The sequence below is a fragment of the Vigna umbellata genome, chromosome 2, assembly GCF_029865625.1.
Source record: "Vigna umbellata cultivar VRB3 chromosome 2, Vumbellata_1.0, whole genome shotgun sequence".
In the NCBI taxonomy this organism is placed as follows: Eukaryota; Viridiplantae; Streptophyta; class Magnoliopsida; order Fabales; family Fabaceae; genus Vigna; species Vigna umbellata.
The window spans coordinates 14,143,619-14,163,349 of NC_142166.1; the positions used below are offsets into that span (position 1 = coordinate 14,143,619).

The following is a 19,731-nucleotide window of genomic DNA, read 5'->3' on the forward strand; positions in this document are numbered from 1 at the left end:
ATATGGAACAATATATCAATATATCTGAATGTGAATTTATTTCACATCACTAAGTATATTATTGCATGAATTGGTTACTAAATGGGAAACTAAGAGTAGAGGGTCTCCATTTATATGTTTGTTTTTCAACTAGATTATATCAATAGTTTAGGATAATACCAACTGTGTTTGAACAAATTCATTAATAAGCAACTTCTCCAGTGACGGTTAAACTCTATAGCAAACCACCTAATCACTCTTTGATGATACACTGATGATGATAAGATGGTTTTATTTAACAAAATTTGAGCCATCCCTTATACTTGTTGAGCATGCCATGCTATTCATAGGAAGTAATGCAAGAAATTTTAGCATATACTTTCTCCTTATTTCATCTTATTTTAGAAAATACTTTGTTACTAAACATAGTTGTTTACAGTTGAGCAGAGTTATTGACAATCGCCCCAGCATCATTCAGAAGATGAACCAGTTGTTCTGTTTTGTGTTTCTCCCAAACAGCTGCAAGATACAACATAAAACTTTAGATGCAAATAAAGAAAAAAAGAGCAACAAAAACACTGGAACGTTCTTCTCAAAAGAAACTCATGTGCAGGGGCCTTATTACCATAACCTTCTCAAAAGTTAAGGTTTTTGGATTGGAATTACTTTTAGAGTTGAGTCAGGCCTAAGCACAAATTCTATAATCTGAATACATTTTGAACAAATCATTAGGATTTCATGGATTAAACGAGTTACTTGCAAAATATAAAACAACAGGTAAGTTAGATTGAAAAGAAAAAGAAAAAGAATACCTGAAGACAACAACAGGGAAAGAGGACACTATCCCCTTAGCCTTATTCAACGCTGCTTCCATCTGTTCTTTCCTTTTCGCTGAACTCAACAAAGACCCCATTTCTTTTTCTGTATGTTTATATGGTATGGTAATTGAAGAGAAGCAGAATAGAGAAAAAGCTTGATCATTTCTTTTTCTGTATGTTTATATGGTATGGTGATTGAACAGGACCAGAATAGAGAAAAAGCTTAAACAGGTGTTAAAAGGAAAGTGAATAAGCCAAAAACAGAGCACAGATGTTGAATTTTGCTGCTGCTTTCTGGCGCTGGGTTTCGGAGCAGAACAAAACTTGAAACGGTAATTTAGCTGAAAAAAAAAAGAAGATTAAAAGCTGAGTAGTAAGAATTGACGTTTGGAAAATTAGGGTTCAGTTCAACTTGGCAAATTGGTAATTTGGATTTCTTGGAGGAAATTGATCTATTAAACTTTTATATTATCTATTTCTAATTTTTATATTATCCATCTCATAACTTTCAATGAACAAAATGAATACATTTGCCAAGAGCTTCCTTTGCATATCGAAGACAACAAACATACTGTGTTTTTTTGTCAAGAATCCTGTAATTTTCTCAAATTTATATCACACATTTCACCACTGATTAGAAAAACCACCAATTCATTCTTCATAAAGCACTCTATAATGTGATTGACCTCACTGATGGTTTGAATCAACTAGTATTCATTTCATATGTCTAATATCTTTTATCTCTCATTGCTTTATATTTTGCTTTACTTATTGATCACAGAAAATGGTTAGGTGACAAATAACAACATCATGATTATGTTTACCTTGAATTAGGACAGCAGAGGACTTGCAAATATTGTGCAAGAAATATAAGAAATATCTCAAATCTTGGGAATGTGAGTGCTCCATGGATTGTATGCTTCTCAGAATTTCTCTTCCCAAATTTCAGGACAATGAGGAGAAAAGCATGCAGAACCATTAAACCACCACAGATCACAGCTAACCAAAACATGCTTCTGTAGAATTCTGTCCATCTATTAGACAAAAAAAAGAAACAAATCTTATTATCAATTATAATAAATAAGAATATATTGTTGAAGCACTTGTACTTGACAAATAAATAAATTATAATCTGAAAACAGAGTATGCTTCTTGATTTATCTCATGGAATGCCTTTTCTTATTGTTATAGATGCAGAACATAAAAGACCTTATTGCAAAACCTTCCTAGTCATTTTGAGTGTTTAATTCTACTATTGTTTCTTCTTGCATTTGAGCATGCTTTGAAGTTGAGACAAATTAAATGGTTTTGACTTAACATTGAATCCATGTGTCATCATGAGATCTTTATGTCATCATTAAATGGTTTCACAAAAACTGAAAATGTTTACGTGAAGTAGCTTACAAATGTTCTTCATGAGATCTTTATGTCATCAAACATAATGAGATTCTCCCAAAATATTGAAGAAACGTACATTCTCTACAAGTATAAAATAAACTTTTGTTAGTTTGAGGAATACTATGAAGTGCAATTTTACGTATTTAAGATGAAACCCATTACAAATAACATTTGCATATGTTTAGCTACACAACTTATGTCACTTGAACTAAATTAAATACTTGTATCTAACATAATTTGATACTCATGAAGGATTGTGATTCCTCTTATTTTTAACCACAAAATCAAAATCATACATAGATCTATTAAACTTTGATCTAACAATATACACATGGATAATTAATTATCACTTTGTCACATGCCCTTAAAATGTTAGATTTGATTTTAATTTTGACAAGAGTGCCAAATTCTCAAATATTAAAATGAAATTCGCAAATAGTAAAGCCTGTTGAAGTTGTAGTTCTTCTTTTACATGACTTGGATTGAGAGAGATTTTTTTTTTTAAATCTTTCATTGTTGTGATGTTATCTATAGAATCAAGGACGTATTTTTAAGAATCCTAAATTTATGAATTTTTTATATTGAAAATTTTTCTAATAGATGTTTTAAGAGAAACAAAAATACAAGTAAAAGGACGTGTATGATAAATAGAGTGGTTTTTGCATGGAAAGACAGAAAAATGTGTTGATAAACGATGATACAAATAAGAGTCTCACTTGTGAGATATTAATAATAAAAAATAATTTCATTTTAAAAAAACATTCAATAATGTTATAATGTGAAAGAAAGAAACTCAGAGAGATTATTAAAAATCTAAGTAATATATAAAGAATACTAATTGAGTTAGTGGTGTTGCTTGAAAAGACTTCGTATGCTTTATCTAAAACTAATTTTATGTATTCATTATAAACCAGTGGCATTGATTATAATAATTATAATAAGAGTGTGAATTTATTTCTCATCACTAATGTATATTATTGCATGAATTAGTTACCATAAGAACAGAGGGTCTCCATTTATATGTATGTTTTACAGCTAGATTAGGAGTTATAAGTCAAATTGTACCGGTAGATGGAACCGAAGAAGACATTGAATGTTATGTGAAATATTTATTCCAAGAATAAAAATCGTCAAATATTTGTAAGGTTTACATTATATTTTGTTTTACGTTTTATATTTTTAGCATCCAAGCATGCGTGAATTTAGATGACTTAAAACTCTAAGATTATATTAATAGTTTAGGACAATACCATCTGTGCTTGAACAATTTCATTAACAAGCAACCTCTCCAGTGAGGGTTAAACTCTATAGGGGACCACGTAATCACTTAGAAAAATTACACGTAATGATGTTTCAACTTTGATGATACATTCATGAGGATAAGATGGTCTTATTTAACATAATTTGAGCCATCGCCTATACTTATACTTGCTGAGCATGCTATTCATGCGAAGTCATGCTTGAAATTTTAGCATATACTTTCTCCTATTTCATCTTATTTTAGAAAATACTTTGTTACTGAACATAGTTGTTCACAGTTGAGCAGAGTTATTGGCAATCGCCCCAGCATCATTCAGAAGAGGAACTAGTTGTTCTGTTTTGTGTTTCTCCAAAACAGCTGCAAGATACAACATAAAACTTTAGATGGAAATAAGGAAAAAAAGAGCAACAAAAGCATTGGCACGTTCTTCTCAAAAGAAACTTGTGTGCAGGGCCTTACTATCACAACCACCAATGTGCTTTCTTCCAATAAACACGTTAGGCACTGTCCTAAGTCCTGTCCACTCGATTAAAGCTGAATGAATATCATCTCCATCTCCTTCCATTACATGAAACATTATATAATGAAAAAGTATAAAGTAATAATAATCGAGAATATCGATAATGCTTTAGGTAAATATGAGAAAGTTGATACAGCTTTAGTTAAACACGAGAAAGTCGATAGATAAATTTGATGAAGTTTTAGATAAACACGAGAAATTGATGAAGTTTTAGATTTTTAGATAAACACGAGAAAGTCAGACGATGAAATTTTAGATAAACACAAGAAAGAAAGTCGATCAAGTTTTCTATAGACACGAGAGAGAAAGTCGATGAAGTATTAGATAGACACGAGAGAGAAAGTCGATGAAGTATTAGATAGACACGAGAGAGAAAGTCGATGAAGTATTAGATAGACACGAGAGAGAAAGTCGATGAAGTATTAGATAGACCCGAGAGAGAAAGTCGATGAAGTATTAGACAAACCCGAGAGAGAAAGTCGATGAAGTATTAGACAAACCCGAGAGAGAAAGTCGATGAAGTATTAGACAGACCCGAGAGAGAAAGTCGATGAAGTATTAGACAGACCCGAGAGAGAAAGTCGATGAAGTATTAGACAGACCCGAGAGAGAAATTCGATGAAGTATTAGACAGACCCGAGAGAGAAATTCGATGAAGTATTAGACAGACCCGAGAGAGAAATTCGATGAAGTATTAGACAGACCCGAGAGAGAAATTCGATGAAGTATTAGACAGACCCGAGAGAGAAATTCGATGAAGTATTACACAGACCCGAGAGAGAAATTCGATGAAGTATTAAACAGACCCGAGAGAGAGAGATTCGATGAAGTATTAAACAGACCCGAGAGAGAGAGATTCGATGAAGTATTAAACAGACCCGAGATAGAGAGATTCGATGGAGTGTGCAGACCCGAGATAGAGAGATTCGATGGAGTGTGCAGACACGAGATAGAGAGATTCGATGGAGTGTGCAGACACGAGATAGAGAGATTCGATGGAGTGTGCAGACACGAGATAGAGAGATTCGATGGAGTGTGCAGACACGAGATAGAGAGATTCGATGGAGTGTGCAGACACGAGATAGAGAGATTCGATGGAGTGTGCAGACACGAGATAGAGAGATTCGATGGAGTGTGCAGACACGAGATAGAGAGAGTCGATGGAGTGTGCAGACACGAGATAGAGAGAGTCGATGGAGTGTGCAGACACGAGATAGAGAGAGTCGATGGAGTGTGCAGACACGAGATAGAGAGAGTCGATGGAGTGTGCAGACACGAGATAGAGAGAGTCGATGGAGTGTGCAGACACGAGAGAGTCGATGGAGTGTGCAGACACGAGAGAGTCGATGGAGTGTGCAGACACGAGAGAGTCGATGGAGTGTGCAGACACGAGAGAGTCGATGGAGTGTGCAGACACGAGAGAGTCGATGGAGTGTGCAGACACGAGAGAGTCGATGGAGTGTGCAGACACGAGAAAGTCGATGGAGTGTGCAGACACGAGAAGTCGATGGAGTGTGCAGACACGAGAAGTCGATGGAGTGTGCAGACACGAGAAGTCGATGGAGTGTGCAGACACGAGAAGTCGATGGAGTGTGCAGACACGAGAAGTCGATGGAGTGTGCAGACACCAGAAGTCGATGGAGTGTGCAGACACCAGAAGTCGATGGAGTATGCAGACACGAGAAGTCGATGGAGTATGCAGACACGAGAAGCCGATGGAGTATGCAGACACGAGAAGCCGATGGAGTATGGAGACACGAGAAGCCGATGGAGTATGCAGACACGAGAAGCCGATGGAGTATGCAGACACGAGAAAGTCGATGGAGTATGCAGACACGAGAAAGTCGATGGAGTATGCAGACACGAGAAGCCGATGGAGTATGCAGACACGAGAAAGTCGATGGAGTATGCAGACACGAGAAAGTCGATGGAGTATGCAGACACGAGAAAGTCGATGGAGTATGCAGACACGAGAAAGTCGATGGAGTATGCAGACACGAGAAAGTCGATGGAGTATGCAGACACGAGAAAGAAAGTCGATGGAGTATGTAGACACGAGAAAGTCGAAGGAGTATATAGACACGAGAACACGAGAAAAACAATGCAGTATAAAAACACGAAAACACGAAAACACAAAAACACGAGAAAGACGATGAAGTATAAAAACACGAAAACACGTGAAAGACGATGAAGTATAAAAACACAAATACACAAAAAAGACGATGAAATATAAAAACACAAATACACAAAAAAGATGATGAGGTATAAAAGCACAAAAACAGAAAACACAAAACACGAAAAATACGATGAAGTATAAAAACACAAACAAAAAACACAAAAATACGAGAAAGAAAAAGCACAAAAACACATAAACAAAAGAATAAAAAATAAAAAACACAAAAACACAAAAACAAAAGAAAGACGATGGAGTATAAAAATAAGAAAGACGATGAAGTTTTAGATAAAAGAAACTTTAGGTTAGATTGAAAATGATATCAAGTGGATTGTCTAGATTTCAATTTCAACGGGTAAATAGTGTCTTGCCTAAAAGCTTTAATACACTCTAAAAGCAGGTAACTCACCTTAACTTGAAAATAGACTCTTAAAGCAAAGAATAAGCGAAGACAACAAACATGAAAACAGCATTGATCTAACAAGAAAAGAAAATTGATATAATAGACCAAACATGAAATCACTCGAGAGAGTATTCATAGCACTCTTACTTTCTGTGTCCAATTCAAAAACCTTGTAGGATGCTCCAAGCTGTAGGAAGAGATCTTTGACCCGCTTGCAATAACCACAGTAAGTCTTGCTGCCACCACACACAGATTACACGATGGAATTACTAATATAAAAAAGAGAAAATTTAGAGCTATTTCATTGTACCGTGCACCTAACTATTCCTAAGCTCACAACCAAAAACTAATTGGTTGAAGGGTAAACATTTTTGAAGGGAACTTTCAATGTCTCAACAGGTATTGGAGACCTCAAATTGTACGGTGATTGTAGAAGAATTAAATCTATTTAAGGTTTTTGTATTGGAATTACTTTTAGATTTGAGTGAGACCTAAATACAAATTAATCTGAATACATTTTGAAAATCATTAGGATTTCATGGATTAAACAAGGTACTTGCAAAATATAAAACAACAGGTAAATTAGATTGAAAAGAAAAAGAAAAGAAATACCTAAAGACAACAACAGGGGAAGAGGATACTATGCCCTTAGCCTTATTCAACGCTGCTTCCATCTGTTCTTTCTTTTTCGGTGAACTCATCAAAGAACCCATTTCTTTTTCTGTATGTTTATATGATATGATAATTGAAGAGGAGCAGAATAGAGAAAAAGCTTGAAGCTTTGGCTTTGGACAGGTGTTGAAAGGAAAGAGAATAAGCCAAAAACAGAGCACAGGTGTTGAATTTTGCTGCTGCTTGGTGGCACGGGGTTTGGGAGCAGAACAAAGCTTGAAACTGTAATTTAGCTGAACAAAATGAAGATTAAAAGCTGAGTAGTAAGATATGACGTTTTGGAAAATTAGGGTTCAGTTTAACTTGGCAAATTGGTAATTTGGGTTTCTTGGGGGAAATTGATCTATAGTGCGAGGAGAATATAATAACATCATCAGAATAAAGGATGATAACAACGAGAAGAATAAAGGTTTCGATTTTTAAGGTAAGAATTTATTCATCTCCATTCTTCTATTTAGTAAATATGAATTTTTTACTCTCTTTGTTGCTTTGACTTATCTCTTTCTTCCCTCTTTGTTGTTATATGCAAAAAAAACCTTGATAATATGCAAAAAACGATTAACACATAGAATTGTGCACCATCTTACATGATAAACAAGTTGACAGGAACGGGAGGCAAATCCATGTAGATTTATTACAGTAAGATACAAATTGTTCTAAAATGAGATACGAATCTAACTATTTTCTGTATTATTTGGAAGAAAAAATGGCTTCCAAATCTTTGTACAATGAACTTGATTTTGACTTGAACTCAGAAGATGAGCTCCCACTCCTTTTGTTTCCCCATAACCCACTCCATGCAGTAGTGCCACTAGTCGAAGGATCATTTACACTTCTTTCCCTACCAAAGCTAGACTTTGCAAATTCCCTTATCTGTTTCAACCACGCTCCATCAGGTGTACCCGAGCTTCTACTACTTGAGAATCTTGACCTGTCACCACCTGAAGCAGTGTCTCTAGACTCTTCATTATTCCCAGTTCCGTTTTGTGGTAACCTATTTACCAAGTCTTTGATGCACTTTTGAGGGATGAAATACAAAAGAAACCCAATCAAGGCATTTTTTAAACCTACCAAGAGTGATTTTTCCTCAGGGTCCAGCATCTTTGTTTGCACATATAAAGCATACCATTCATTGATGATCTGTGCACAATACTCCACTAGGAACAGCACTAGCATGAAAATCCCAGTCTTAGTCTCAGCTCTCACAGAAAATTCCTTCTTCAGAAGGACAAAACAAGTACCAAATAAAGCAACTTCACAGGTGAGTGAGATAATCTCCACTAGCTGAACCCTTTTCTTTATAAAAGGTTTCTTTAGCAACATGAAGAACAGCTGAAAAGAAGTCATAGACAACATAATAATCACAGGGGTCTTAGAAGACTGAGTTGGAACAAAGTGACCTGCCAAAATTCCCAGTGAAACACGCCTTATGGATTCAAGAAACACGTAGTATATCCTAAGAATCCCAAACAGCTTTTGGATGAAAGGTGCTTCTGCATCTTCTGTTTCATCATCAGAGGCAATGATGCGGTCTCTTTGACTTGGAGGGTTGCCAGTGCCACCAGATATCTGTGAAAGCATGTACTTTGGAGGGCCTCTCAAGTCTTCAAACAGTGGGCCAAAGATGGTTAGATAAACAGATCTAGGTTGTTCTTTCCATGTCCATTGGCCTCTTTTACCTGGCCCCAGAGTTACTCTCACAAGCTCTTGGTACCAGTGAAATGTCAAACCTTCTTGATGGACTTCCTTGTATTGAAGCAACTTTCCAAATGTGATTCCAATGGAGAGGAACAAGAACAAAGCCAGTAGAACAATGGACACAAAAACGAACAGTATAGTCCCAACAGCAATTCCAGAAGGAGATCCCCCTATAGCCATAATGCAAAAGAGAAAAATTAAACCTAGTGATTGTGTGAGAGAAGTTTTGGACTTCTGAATAAAGGGCCTTGCATTGAATACTGAAATCATATAAGGGAAGTGATCTCATTGCTGTCATCTATTTCTAATTTTTCTATTATCCTTCTCATAAGTTTCAATAAATCAATTGAATACATTTGCCAAGCGCTATAATTTAGACCAGGTGAGATAATGATTGGAATATCTGTGTTCACCTCCTGAGAGGGAAGGAAAACAGGAACCATAAACTCTTCAGTTATCAGTTTAGATTTTGTCAAAACAAAGAAAGGAATCTTCCTTTTCATATCGAAGACAACAAACATACTGTGTTTTTTTGTCAAGAATCCTGTAATTTTCCCAAATTTATATCACACATTTCACCACTAATTAGAAAAACCACCTATTCATTCTTCATAAAGCACTCTATAATGTGATTGACCTCACTGGTGGTTTGAATCAACTAGTATTCATTTCATATGTCTAATATCTTTTATCTGTCATTGCTTTATATTTTGCTTTACTTATTGATCACAGAAAATGGTTAGGTGACAAATAACAACATCATGATTATGTTTACCTTGAATTAGGACAGCAGAGGACTTGCAAATATTCGGTAGTGCAAGAAATATAAGAAATATCTCAAATCTTGGGAATGTGAGTGATCCATGGATTGTATGCTTCTCAGAATTTCTCTTCCCAAATTTCAGGACAATGAGGAGAAAAGCATGCAGAACCATTAAACCACCACAGATCACAGCTAACCACAACATGCTTCTATAAAATTCTGTCCATCTATTCGACAAAAAAGAAACAAATCTTATAATCGATTATAGAATATATTGTTGAAGCACTTGTACTTGACAAATAAATAAATTATAATCTGAAAACAGAGTATGCTTCTTGATTTATCTCATGGAATGCCTTTTCTTATTGTTATAGATGCAGAACAAAAAAATGTATCCTCTTAGTCCATTTTTGAAGCAGTGGTTCATTTGCAAACCTTTTCTGACATCTGGTTGAAATTGGGTATATCATGTGTTGACAACTAGAATGCAATATACTAAGTTGGCAATTTCCAGTTAACATTGTAGTAAAGTATTGGTGGTCTAGTATTCAATTTCCAGTTAACATTGTAGTAAAGTATTGGTGGTCTAGTATTCATTTTTTTTCAAAACAATATTAGGTTGAGCTAACAAAAAGTGAGTTGAGTGTTTTGCTAGTATCCTTTGTATGCTAATGATGACCTTTTCTGTATATAAATGAAAAAACTGATTTCCAAATATATTGTAATGTATTGAAACATATAACTTACCCAGAGGGATGTTGTGAATCCAAAATATATTCAGCTTCTGGTTTCATATTTTCACTCTGCAAGTGTGCACTATGAATTAAGAATTGACGATTTTTCATTAACATAGATAAGAAATTCAATTTCTCTGCACTATTGATATACATCTCAACTTATTCTAACCTCAAAATATTGCTGGTACTCTGAAGAAGTAAGTGGTGATCCATACACTGAAGCAGCCAAATTCAAACTCTTAACTAACTTGTTTGGGATTGTTGCTGGAGCCTTGTTGATGACCTTAGAGGTTCCAAAGGGATTAGAGCTTACCTTGAATAGGTTCATTGGTTCATTTTCCCATGGAACAGTAAAATAGGGTATGGTCCATTGCAAATGTCTGGCAAATTCATAAAACTCGACTGGCAACTTAACTGCTAACCATCTAGATAGTGCAAACACCTGAATATGGCCCAAAATTCTCTGCATGATTGACAAAGTTATCCTATCAATGTGGTTTTCTCTCCATAATCACTATAAAAATAAAAGAACATTCTGTAATTTACAGAAACTTTTCAAAGTTGAAAGAAAACTAAAAGTTCAAGATGCTAAAAGAAAATTATTTCATGTTGGTTGAGAAGAAGCAATGGTTTCTACTCTCTACCCTTGAATGCAAAATCTAGGACCAATATTTTGTTTGTGACAAGTTGGCATGGAAGAAAGTGAGTTAGTGAGTGAGCAACTGAGCATTGAAATAGAGAAAATTTATCTTCATCCATTGTTTTGTTTTTACTTTTCCTTGTTTATAAACTCGATCAAGCTCCATTTGATAATTTGTCAAGCTTGATATCTGAGTCTCTCTTCCAAAGTATTCTAGGTCACTGACTCTCCATTTAAATAACAGGATATAAACTGGTGTAACTTGTCAGCAGGATTCAAGTTAAGTGTCTCACAAGAAGATTCCTCGCTGGATCGAAGACCAAGAAAGACGATGATCTTGTAAATGTACCAACAGATTGAAGGCTTGCAGTTGAGATAGTAAGAAAACCCGCAGCAATTGATGTCACCACAAATGAAGCAGTTGCAAATGCTGAAACCACTGAGGAAATGAGAGGCATAGAGTCTGCACGATTGCAAAACCATAAATATTTTAACAACTTGATAAAATAGGTGCAAATAAAAAAACAATATTGTGATATACACGAATAGAAATGCTCACAAGATGGGAAAAAAAAATCAGCTCTAATAGCAACACTATCACCAAAAAAAGAATGAATAAGCAAAACTAAAAATCTTACAGCGCCTCACTTGTAGAAAATTGGAAGCTAGATTTTTGTTCCCAGCAACATCTCTTGTTACATTCTCATGCACACCAACAAAGACTAAACCATCATCTGCTAGTAACTCAACCATGTATATGTCGCGTCTTATTTCATGGAAACTAGTCAGAAAACAAAAGTTGATGTCTGTCAATAGACATTTGGCTTTCACATAATGATTGTGGAGAGAGAGAGAGGGATATTTGACACTATATACAATATAATAAAATGGTTAAATATATTTTTAGTATCTGTTACAAACTTTGATATAATTTAGTCTTCAAATTTTTAAAAATAAATAAATATCGTCCTTCTAATTCAACTTCATTAGAAAATTTTGATGAGTTAAATGCGGTTTGAAGACAATGTTTGAGGTGTTTACCTAAGTTTCAATTCAAATGTCAGCCTAAAATACCTTTTAACAAATCTAAAAAGATTAACGTTATTAGTTTGAAAAGATTATATCAATTATTTTTTAAGTTTAGGATCAAAATATAACAAATTTTCAAACCAGACCAATTCCAATTTTGTGTTCAAGTTTGAAAGGTTAAAAACATATTTATATCCTAAGAAAATGACCATCCACAAAAATACTTACCTTTTTAGTAAACCCCCTGAAATTGATATGCAAGAGGAGTTGAAGCCAAAAACAGGCTTCACAAATTTAACTAATATTTGGAGATTGTGCTCTCTTGTCCTCATGCTATATGTACTCAACATCACAGCAGGCCTCGTAGTATCTGAATTCCATGCATGGGTATGTTAGCAAAGAGCATAGGAATCTCAAGATTCTTAAGACAAAGGTGTGTAAAAACAATATATGTTTTTTCTTAGTGGTTGGTGGATAGAATGTACCATAAAGGAAAGTAACTGGTGCAGTTGGTGAAACTTGAGTCCCTTGTCTGGTTATTATAGACTCTGAATTGAAGTTAATTGATATTATAGAAGTTGAGGATATATTAGCAATCTGAAATAAGAGTTGGCCAAAAGAAAGTGTAAGCAGAGGAGAAGCACTTAGAATAAGCAAATGATATACACACTTAAAACTTATCATATCAACGAATCAATCAACTGACCATGAATCCAAATCTTCTCTCTCCAAGGCTTTTTGAATTATTTAGAAGAAGTGAACCCTGACTAATGTTGATAGAATTCAAAATTTCTGTAGATGAATTCAGAACTGGAGCTGAGAAGTACAAATATATCTTTAGCCTGTCAAAGTCATTAGTTGCCTGTACTGTTCTCGTTTCACTGTTAAGTTGAAGCAGTTCTTCTGGTACACGAGTCCTGATGTTGACATAAACTTTTCTCCTGTCTGTATCATGGTTGCAATAGAGGAAATCAAGTTCTGAACATTAAAAAGTAACCAAATGTGTTCTACAGTGTTGTTTACTTATATTTAGAATGCATAAAAATCTTCGAAGCTCCTAGCCTCTACAATACTGATACACGATAACATAATGTTCAGTTCTATTGGATTAAAAGTTCAAGCACCTGTAGAAAAAGACAGTACAGCATCTTTGAGGCCACAAGCACCAAAGCACATGAACTTTTATCCATAAAAGTAATCAAACAAATGACACATCACGCATTGCTGAGAATAATACTATGGTATGCCAAAGGGACTATTCAAGGGTTTAAGAAGTCCTTTAAGAATGAATATTTTTTTGAAGTCCTTTTTTCATGGAGGTCTCAAGCAATTAGTCCTAAAAATTATTTTTGAGGCCTAAAGCAATTAGTACTAGAAAACATTTTTTTAGACCTTCTTTTCTTGGAGGCTTAAAACAATGGTTTTACCTGTTTGGACCTTGAACTGACCTACTATGACAGAATAAAAGATTCACTTACCAAAATGTATATAAACACTAGAATTTGGCATTCTCATAAAGCTGTTGCCAGCAAGGTCAGTGCAGAAGTTCCTATCCATTACAACGATTGCTCGGCCATATTGAACTGTAGATGACAGACTAACGAGAAGAGAATATGTGAGATTTGGCTGTAAAACTCTAAAGGAAGATGGTATGACCTGGCCAGCACCATAGACAAGAAGCTGTAGAGAAATAACAAAGCAGTGTGTTAAAGACTGAGGCAGTATTATATTAACAGCATTTATTTTTTCAAGACACCTCACCCCCTTAATATGGATTTTGCATTTTCCATAGCGACAACAGAGCTCGGAAGAAATTATCATTGCTATACAGGTAGAAAAATTCCATATTTTTTTTTTACATTAATTTCTTGGAAATATATGGCATTCGTTGGAAACAAGTTACAGAGAAGAGATCTGCTATAGATACATGGTAAAAAAAGACAACTTCAGAAATATAAGCAACCTTGGTTAGCCACCCACTTACATTGCATGCATTTACTGACTTGCATCCAAAACCTCCTCCAACTATACAGGGTTCTGTGAAAGATATGTTTACAGACACATTTAAGGAACTTGTAAAAGATGTTGAGGCAGTAACATACGCCGTTGGGGGAGTTGTATCTGATAGAAAATAATGTAGAGAAATGTTAAAATGGTATTTCAAAATAAGTTCATGTCAGATATCATTGGTATTACATGAAGATTTTATTAAAAAAGAGAAAAAGAAAAGAAAAACATGGAAAGACAAGACTACACCAAATTCATGACAAAATTACAGTGCAGATAGGCAAAAAATACCTATTATGTTCAATGAAAAACAGATTTATGTTAATTAGTCAGATAGAAAATTCAAGCAATATTTCTTCTTTCCCTCCTTTCCATGATTCTGGAAACTTGTTTTTCCATGTTACAATGATGCAAGCAAAAGGTAGTTAAGCATTGAGATAATGAGATGCATTAGCTATCCTACTCAAAATGTCAAAAGAAATTTTGCTACTGACATTTGTGGCATAAACTGTTAAGCATGAAACATTAATGTTCTCCTATTTTATGCTACCTTATTTAGTCAAAATACTCTGGACATAGGTTCTTTCATTAACCACACATAATCAGAAATTAAAAGGGGTCAAATCCCAGAAGTGATTGTTAACTAATAAAAAGGATAAGGAATTAAGTATGGTTTCTTAACCAACAATCCAGTTATAGGTGGCACAGTTATAGCCAAGTCCTTCATGTCTGGTGCAGACTTCAAAAGTATGATTTCCATCCCTCAAATTTCTGTATGAAACTTTTCCATGTTTACATACTGATTTGATCTCATCATCCATCTGCAACATGGTATTTCAGAACAATCAGAATAGCTTATAACATCCCCTCCCCATCCAAAAGATACAAAACCCAAAAGGAATATAAAACAAAATTAACACCTTGAACCAGCATTTTAGTTCTAGTGCTACTCACAAACACAACAGAGTAGTTTAAGACATGATATAATCTGTCAAGTGAATCTAACCCCTTTAACCTTAAAATTATTGTACGATATGGTACCTCACATGTTTTTGTTACCATCCAAAATTCACGTTTCAAATAGTTACTAAAACTGTGCTACACCTACATGTGAAGATTGGTCAAAACCATAGACATGTGATGTGTCAGTTGAAGATCATGCAATAATTGCTCCTTAAAAGGATTTAACACACGTAAGCTGTACTATGTTTCACATGTCTTCCCACAGAAAAGAAAGCTCTCGAATCAGAAAATTGATAAATTTGGTGATTTAATTTCTTTATCAATCTCGGTCTTGTATAAAAACATGCCCACGTTAATGAAAAACTACACTAAGTAATATAATCAACATTTCACAACAACAAAATGATTGAATTGCTGGTTAAATTAAGCTACTCTTAGAAGTAAACGACTTGCCAAATTAACACACCCAAACACACAAACCTTGCATATGAGGGTGCAGTTTGAGCAATGGCCCCTACTAGAAGAGTTAAGAACTTGGAAAGCAAATGTTGCCGACTTAGAGTGAGAGAATGCGTGAGGGACCTTCAAGAACTTCACATAAACATCAGAGGCACCACATTTGGTAATGGAACACAGCAATGGTAAAAGGAAACAGAGTACAGAAAGAAATGGGAGTCTAAGCAGACCCATATTAGAACACAGTAAGAGCAGAAGCCACTTAAGTGTGAAAGAGTGATATTTTCATGTTGGTGTGGTGAAAATGTTTGAAGTGAGTGAAGAAGAAGAGCTTGGCATGCAAAAGGGTGCACAGAGATAGAGAAAGAAAGATAAGAGGAAGCTGTTGGGCACTAAGAAAGTGGCTTCAACCATGGCCATTGAATCATTGATGATGATAATTGCATTAAGGATAAGCGAACATGAGCTTGTGCAGTACAACACTCGATGAATTTCGTGGTCTTTGTCGTTGTTGTGATAGAGACCCACGTTGTAACAGTAAAGGGTAATTATGAATCATGGTATCACTATAGATAGACACAGAAAAGTGAAAAAAAAAAGTACTTATGAGTGTGTTGGTCCAATTTTGTATGGCCCTTGATGTGATGCAAGAAATGAAGACAAAATGTGAGTGGTGAGCAGATCTTTCTCTCTGCTTCACACAGTGACAACATGGTTTGGGTGAGATAATAAAATGTGTGCTGATCTCAACCTTATAAACGTTATCTCTCGTTACATTTTGAATCTTATCATAAAGTTCTACACTCTCATGACACATATCATCTACTATAACACAATCAATGCATCAAATACTAAGAGCTACGAAACAAGAAAATGGTGTTAAAGAAAGAAACCGAAAACAAAGAATTACACACAACAGAAAGCTGCAACTCACATAATAAAACACTTCATTCCACTGTTTGTGTTTAATCAGAACAGATCATATTTCTTAAGACGTGACTCTTAAGACGTTGAATAGAAATATGGATGAAGAACCATTAATTTATTGTTCTAAAGTTTTGAAAAATTATTTGAATAATTTGATTGAAATAAAAAAAAAATCATATTTTTAAGTTTTAATGTTTAGTTTAACCAAAATAATTTTTTAGGATAGCAAAGAGTAATATTTAAATATTATATAGCTGGAAAATAGTTTTCCAATTATTATTATAATTTAGTTATTCAAAGTAATTGATAAATTTTATATATTCATTTTTTACAATGGCATACTATGTTATTATTTAGAATATTATATGATATTAAAATATTAATATAATTCTACAATAAAACTCGTGGCCTTAAAATTACTGTTTTCACCAATTTAAGTACTTATCTAGTTTTAAAGGCATCGATTCGTTCTAAATATTTGGAGCGTATCACAATAGTTCATTTTCATATCGCCTCTGAGTTTCTATCACCCAAAAATAAATCGCATTTTGTATACGATCTTTAATAATTATTTAAAAAAAAAATAAGTTGTTTATGTTTGAATTCATACTCAAAATTATTTTTATACCATTATCTAAATTCAAAAATATATTAAAATACTCTTTCAGTAAAATAATTTAAATGGACCTAGAAAATTAGTATCATAATTTTGTACATCATTTATCAAGACTGATCAATGAGACGATTGTAGATAATTTCATGACCATGTAATAAGATAAGGTTTTGAAGTTGACGAATTTCTATATTCCACCACATCTAATTTATCAATTAATTATTTAGTCGTATAAACATTATTAGCTAATAATTAGTTGTTATTCTTCAATTCTACATTGACTTTGTATGAGTACCTTTTAAGAAATGAACATACATTTTTTTTACATTATTTAAATTTAATTTTACGAGTTAAGATATATTTGTTCTAGTGTTTAAAAATCTCTCAATTGTTTAATGGATAAAATAAAAGTAATTAATCAGTTGAATATTATTTTGAATATAGTAAAATAAATTATATTCTTAGTACAATAATTTTAATTTTTTATAAGCTTTGTTTCAACTCTGTTAAAAATTAATGTAATTGCTGATAAAAACATAAAAAATTAGTACAAATTTGGTCTTTAGTAATTATTATGTGCGTTTATTAAAAAATTAAATTAATACGCAATTAATAACGAAGGAATCATAAATGATTGTAAATTTACACAACAAACAACAAAGGAGAAAAAATTATCTCCAAATATAATGATGATATATTACATTTTTTTAATAAATACACGTTACAATTTAACACATGTTCAATTATCACAACTATATCAAAGTGCAAACAAAATTAATGCAATTAAATTTTTTTATAATAAAATTATAACTTTTTTATTATACTAAAATAAAATATGTCAATTGGATTAGACCAACTATTTCTTTTCTTTAAGGACAAATTTCTTAAGTATGAATGTAATATACCAATATTTGAAAATTTTGTTTTAAATTAATCTAACTCGGCCAATAATAAATAAAGTTTTATTAAAAATATATTTTAACAATTTAAAATAATATCAAGATAAATAATATTTCAAATAAAGTCGACCGACATATTTATTAACACTAATAAGGACCTGTGCTGCGTTCATAATCTAATTGAAATGAATAAGTATTATATCAAAGGTGTGTTGCTAAAATATAATTGTCTTAGACTTCATATGTGTTTTTATTGGGTTTAGATTTGAGGTCCGTGGTAGAATCCTAATATTTACATGTAAATTTTTTTTAGATGGTTAAGTAAGAGTTTATAGATAAGATGACATGAGTGGAAAAAGAGTGATTAGTTTTAGTGAGCAATGCTTCTTGGTTGAGTTCTTTATATTGAATTTGATCGAATTTGGCTTTTGAGCCTGTTGAGCCTAAGTATCCGAAGAATGATGATAAATAAATATCATACAAAGAGAGGACACAACGACTATATGTTATAAATGATCTTTATGGTTGAAACTATTGATCTTTAAAGGTACATTAAAGTTTTCCTTTAGATCGAGTATGTACGCAGACCCCCAAGCTCAGGAGTTTGACCAACACTTTGTCTTATCTCATTGGATGACAACTCTGCTTTGGCCGAGTTGCATCTAACTTATTCATGCAAATATAAAAGACTTTATCGTGGCTATAATTGACCTTTTGGCCGAGCTTAAACCAACTTATGAGTAGGTGGAATGTTGTTTATCCAAGCTTAATGACACCATATTCAAACATAAAGACATTTGCGCTATCTTTTAGGGTTTTTCTTGTTGAGCACTCTTCTTGGTTTTAGTGCAACATGAATAAGGGGTTTTGGATAATAATTGCCTTTAAGCGTCTAAAGTGCACTTTTACATTAATTACATCTAACTTCTTTGTTGATGTTTCACTATCTCGTTGGCTTGATGAAAAGACACGAAGCGTCAAAGGTCATGACCTTTTGGAGGGAAACAACGTTTTATAAACCCTTATTTTGAGCTTAGTGACTCTTCCTTTTCAAGTTTCAATTTCTCCTTGCTTCACAACAATCCTTGTTCTGGATCCACATTCTACAATTTACGAACAACCTTTCTTCAAGTTTCTCCTCTACATACTTCTTTGTTTGTCCTTCATCTGCTAGGTATGTCTTCTTCCTCCAACTCTTCTCTAGGTCATCCTCCACTAGAGAGGGAGATTACCACCATGGATGAGGGTTCTTCATATTCATTTGATCGCGAGACAAGGTTTCCTCCCCCAAAGCTCCTTAACATCATTGCCCCTTTAATTCTTTCTTTAGGGGTTACTATAGTGACTTCTAGGAAACATTAGGTTAAGTCAAAGGACAAAAGGAAAAAAATGGCTTCTTCTGCCCCAAAAACCAAGCATAAGGATCACTTTCTTCCTATTATAGATGCTAGGTATACTTGAGGTTTAGATAAGGTTGCTTCCTACATCTCTGATTTTAATTTTTTCAGGAAACTGAATGAATTTGTTGTTACCTTCAAAATTTGTCGGGATGGGCTCATTGCTCTCCCTTGTTCCCTTTCGGATATGGGTTTTATGGTACCTGAGGCTAGCGAGGTACCTTTATCTTTTCTTATGAATATTTTTTTAAAGTGTTTTATGTGACTTTCCCCCTTTCCAATTTTGAGTCGGCTCTTCCGACAGATTTGAGCATTGCCTGTTAGAACGACGCAATAGAATGGTTAACACATTTAACAAACCAAGAGGGAGTAAATTGG

At 33.8% G+C, this 19,731-nt stretch overlaps 2 protein-coding genes across 4 annotated transcripts; both read right to left on the reverse strand.

Annotated features, from left to right (window-relative positions):
• Positions 1-163: 163 nt before the first annotated feature.
• On the reverse strand, positions 164-7,541 carry GRXC1 (Thioredoxin superfamily protein). Of its 2 annotated transcripts, XM_088106247.1 has the most exons (5): positions 7,165-7,541; positions 6,700-6,788; positions 3,922-4,014; positions 3,446-3,448; positions 164-498 (listed from the first exon to the last, which is right to left on the reverse strand). In XM_088106247.1, the coding sequence occupies exons 1-5, from the start codon at positions 7,263-7,265 to the stop codon at positions 413-415; spliced, it is 372 nt and encodes a 123-aa protein (XP_087962373.1). In that variant the 5' UTR covers positions 7,266-7,541; the 3' UTR covers positions 164-412. The 2 variants fall into 2 exon arrangements, with proteins under 2 accessions (XP_087962373.1, XP_047173490.1); XM_047317534.2 differs by lacking the exons at positions 164-498; positions 3,446-3,448 and adding an exon at positions 3,509-3,813 and having other exon boundaries at positions 3,916-4,014; positions 7,165-7,451.
• Positions 7,542-7,765: 224 nt separating this feature from the next.
• LOC124841278 (uncharacterized) lies at positions 7,766-15,947 on the reverse strand. Of its 2 annotated transcripts, XM_047317527.2 has the most exons (13): positions 15,542-15,947; positions 14,781-14,919; positions 14,076-14,212; positions 13,570-13,771; positions 12,798-13,036; positions 12,577-12,688; positions 12,320-12,461; positions 11,701-11,843; positions 11,356-11,525; positions 10,592-10,885; positions 10,433-10,488; positions 9,698-9,912; positions 7,766-9,092 (listed from the first exon to the last, which is right to left on the reverse strand). In XM_047317527.2, the coding sequence occupies exons 1-13, from the start codon at positions 15,749-15,751 to the stop codon at positions 7,915-7,917; spliced, it is 3,237 nt and encodes a 1,078-aa protein (XP_047173483.2). In that variant the 5' UTR covers positions 15,752-15,947; the 3' UTR covers positions 7,766-7,914. The 2 variants fall into 2 exon arrangements, with proteins under 2 accessions (XP_047173483.2, XP_087962372.1); XM_088106246.1 differs by lacking the exon at positions 15,542-15,947 and having other exon boundaries at positions 14,785-14,905.
• Between the last annotated feature and the right edge of the window lie 3,784 nt (positions 15,948-19,731).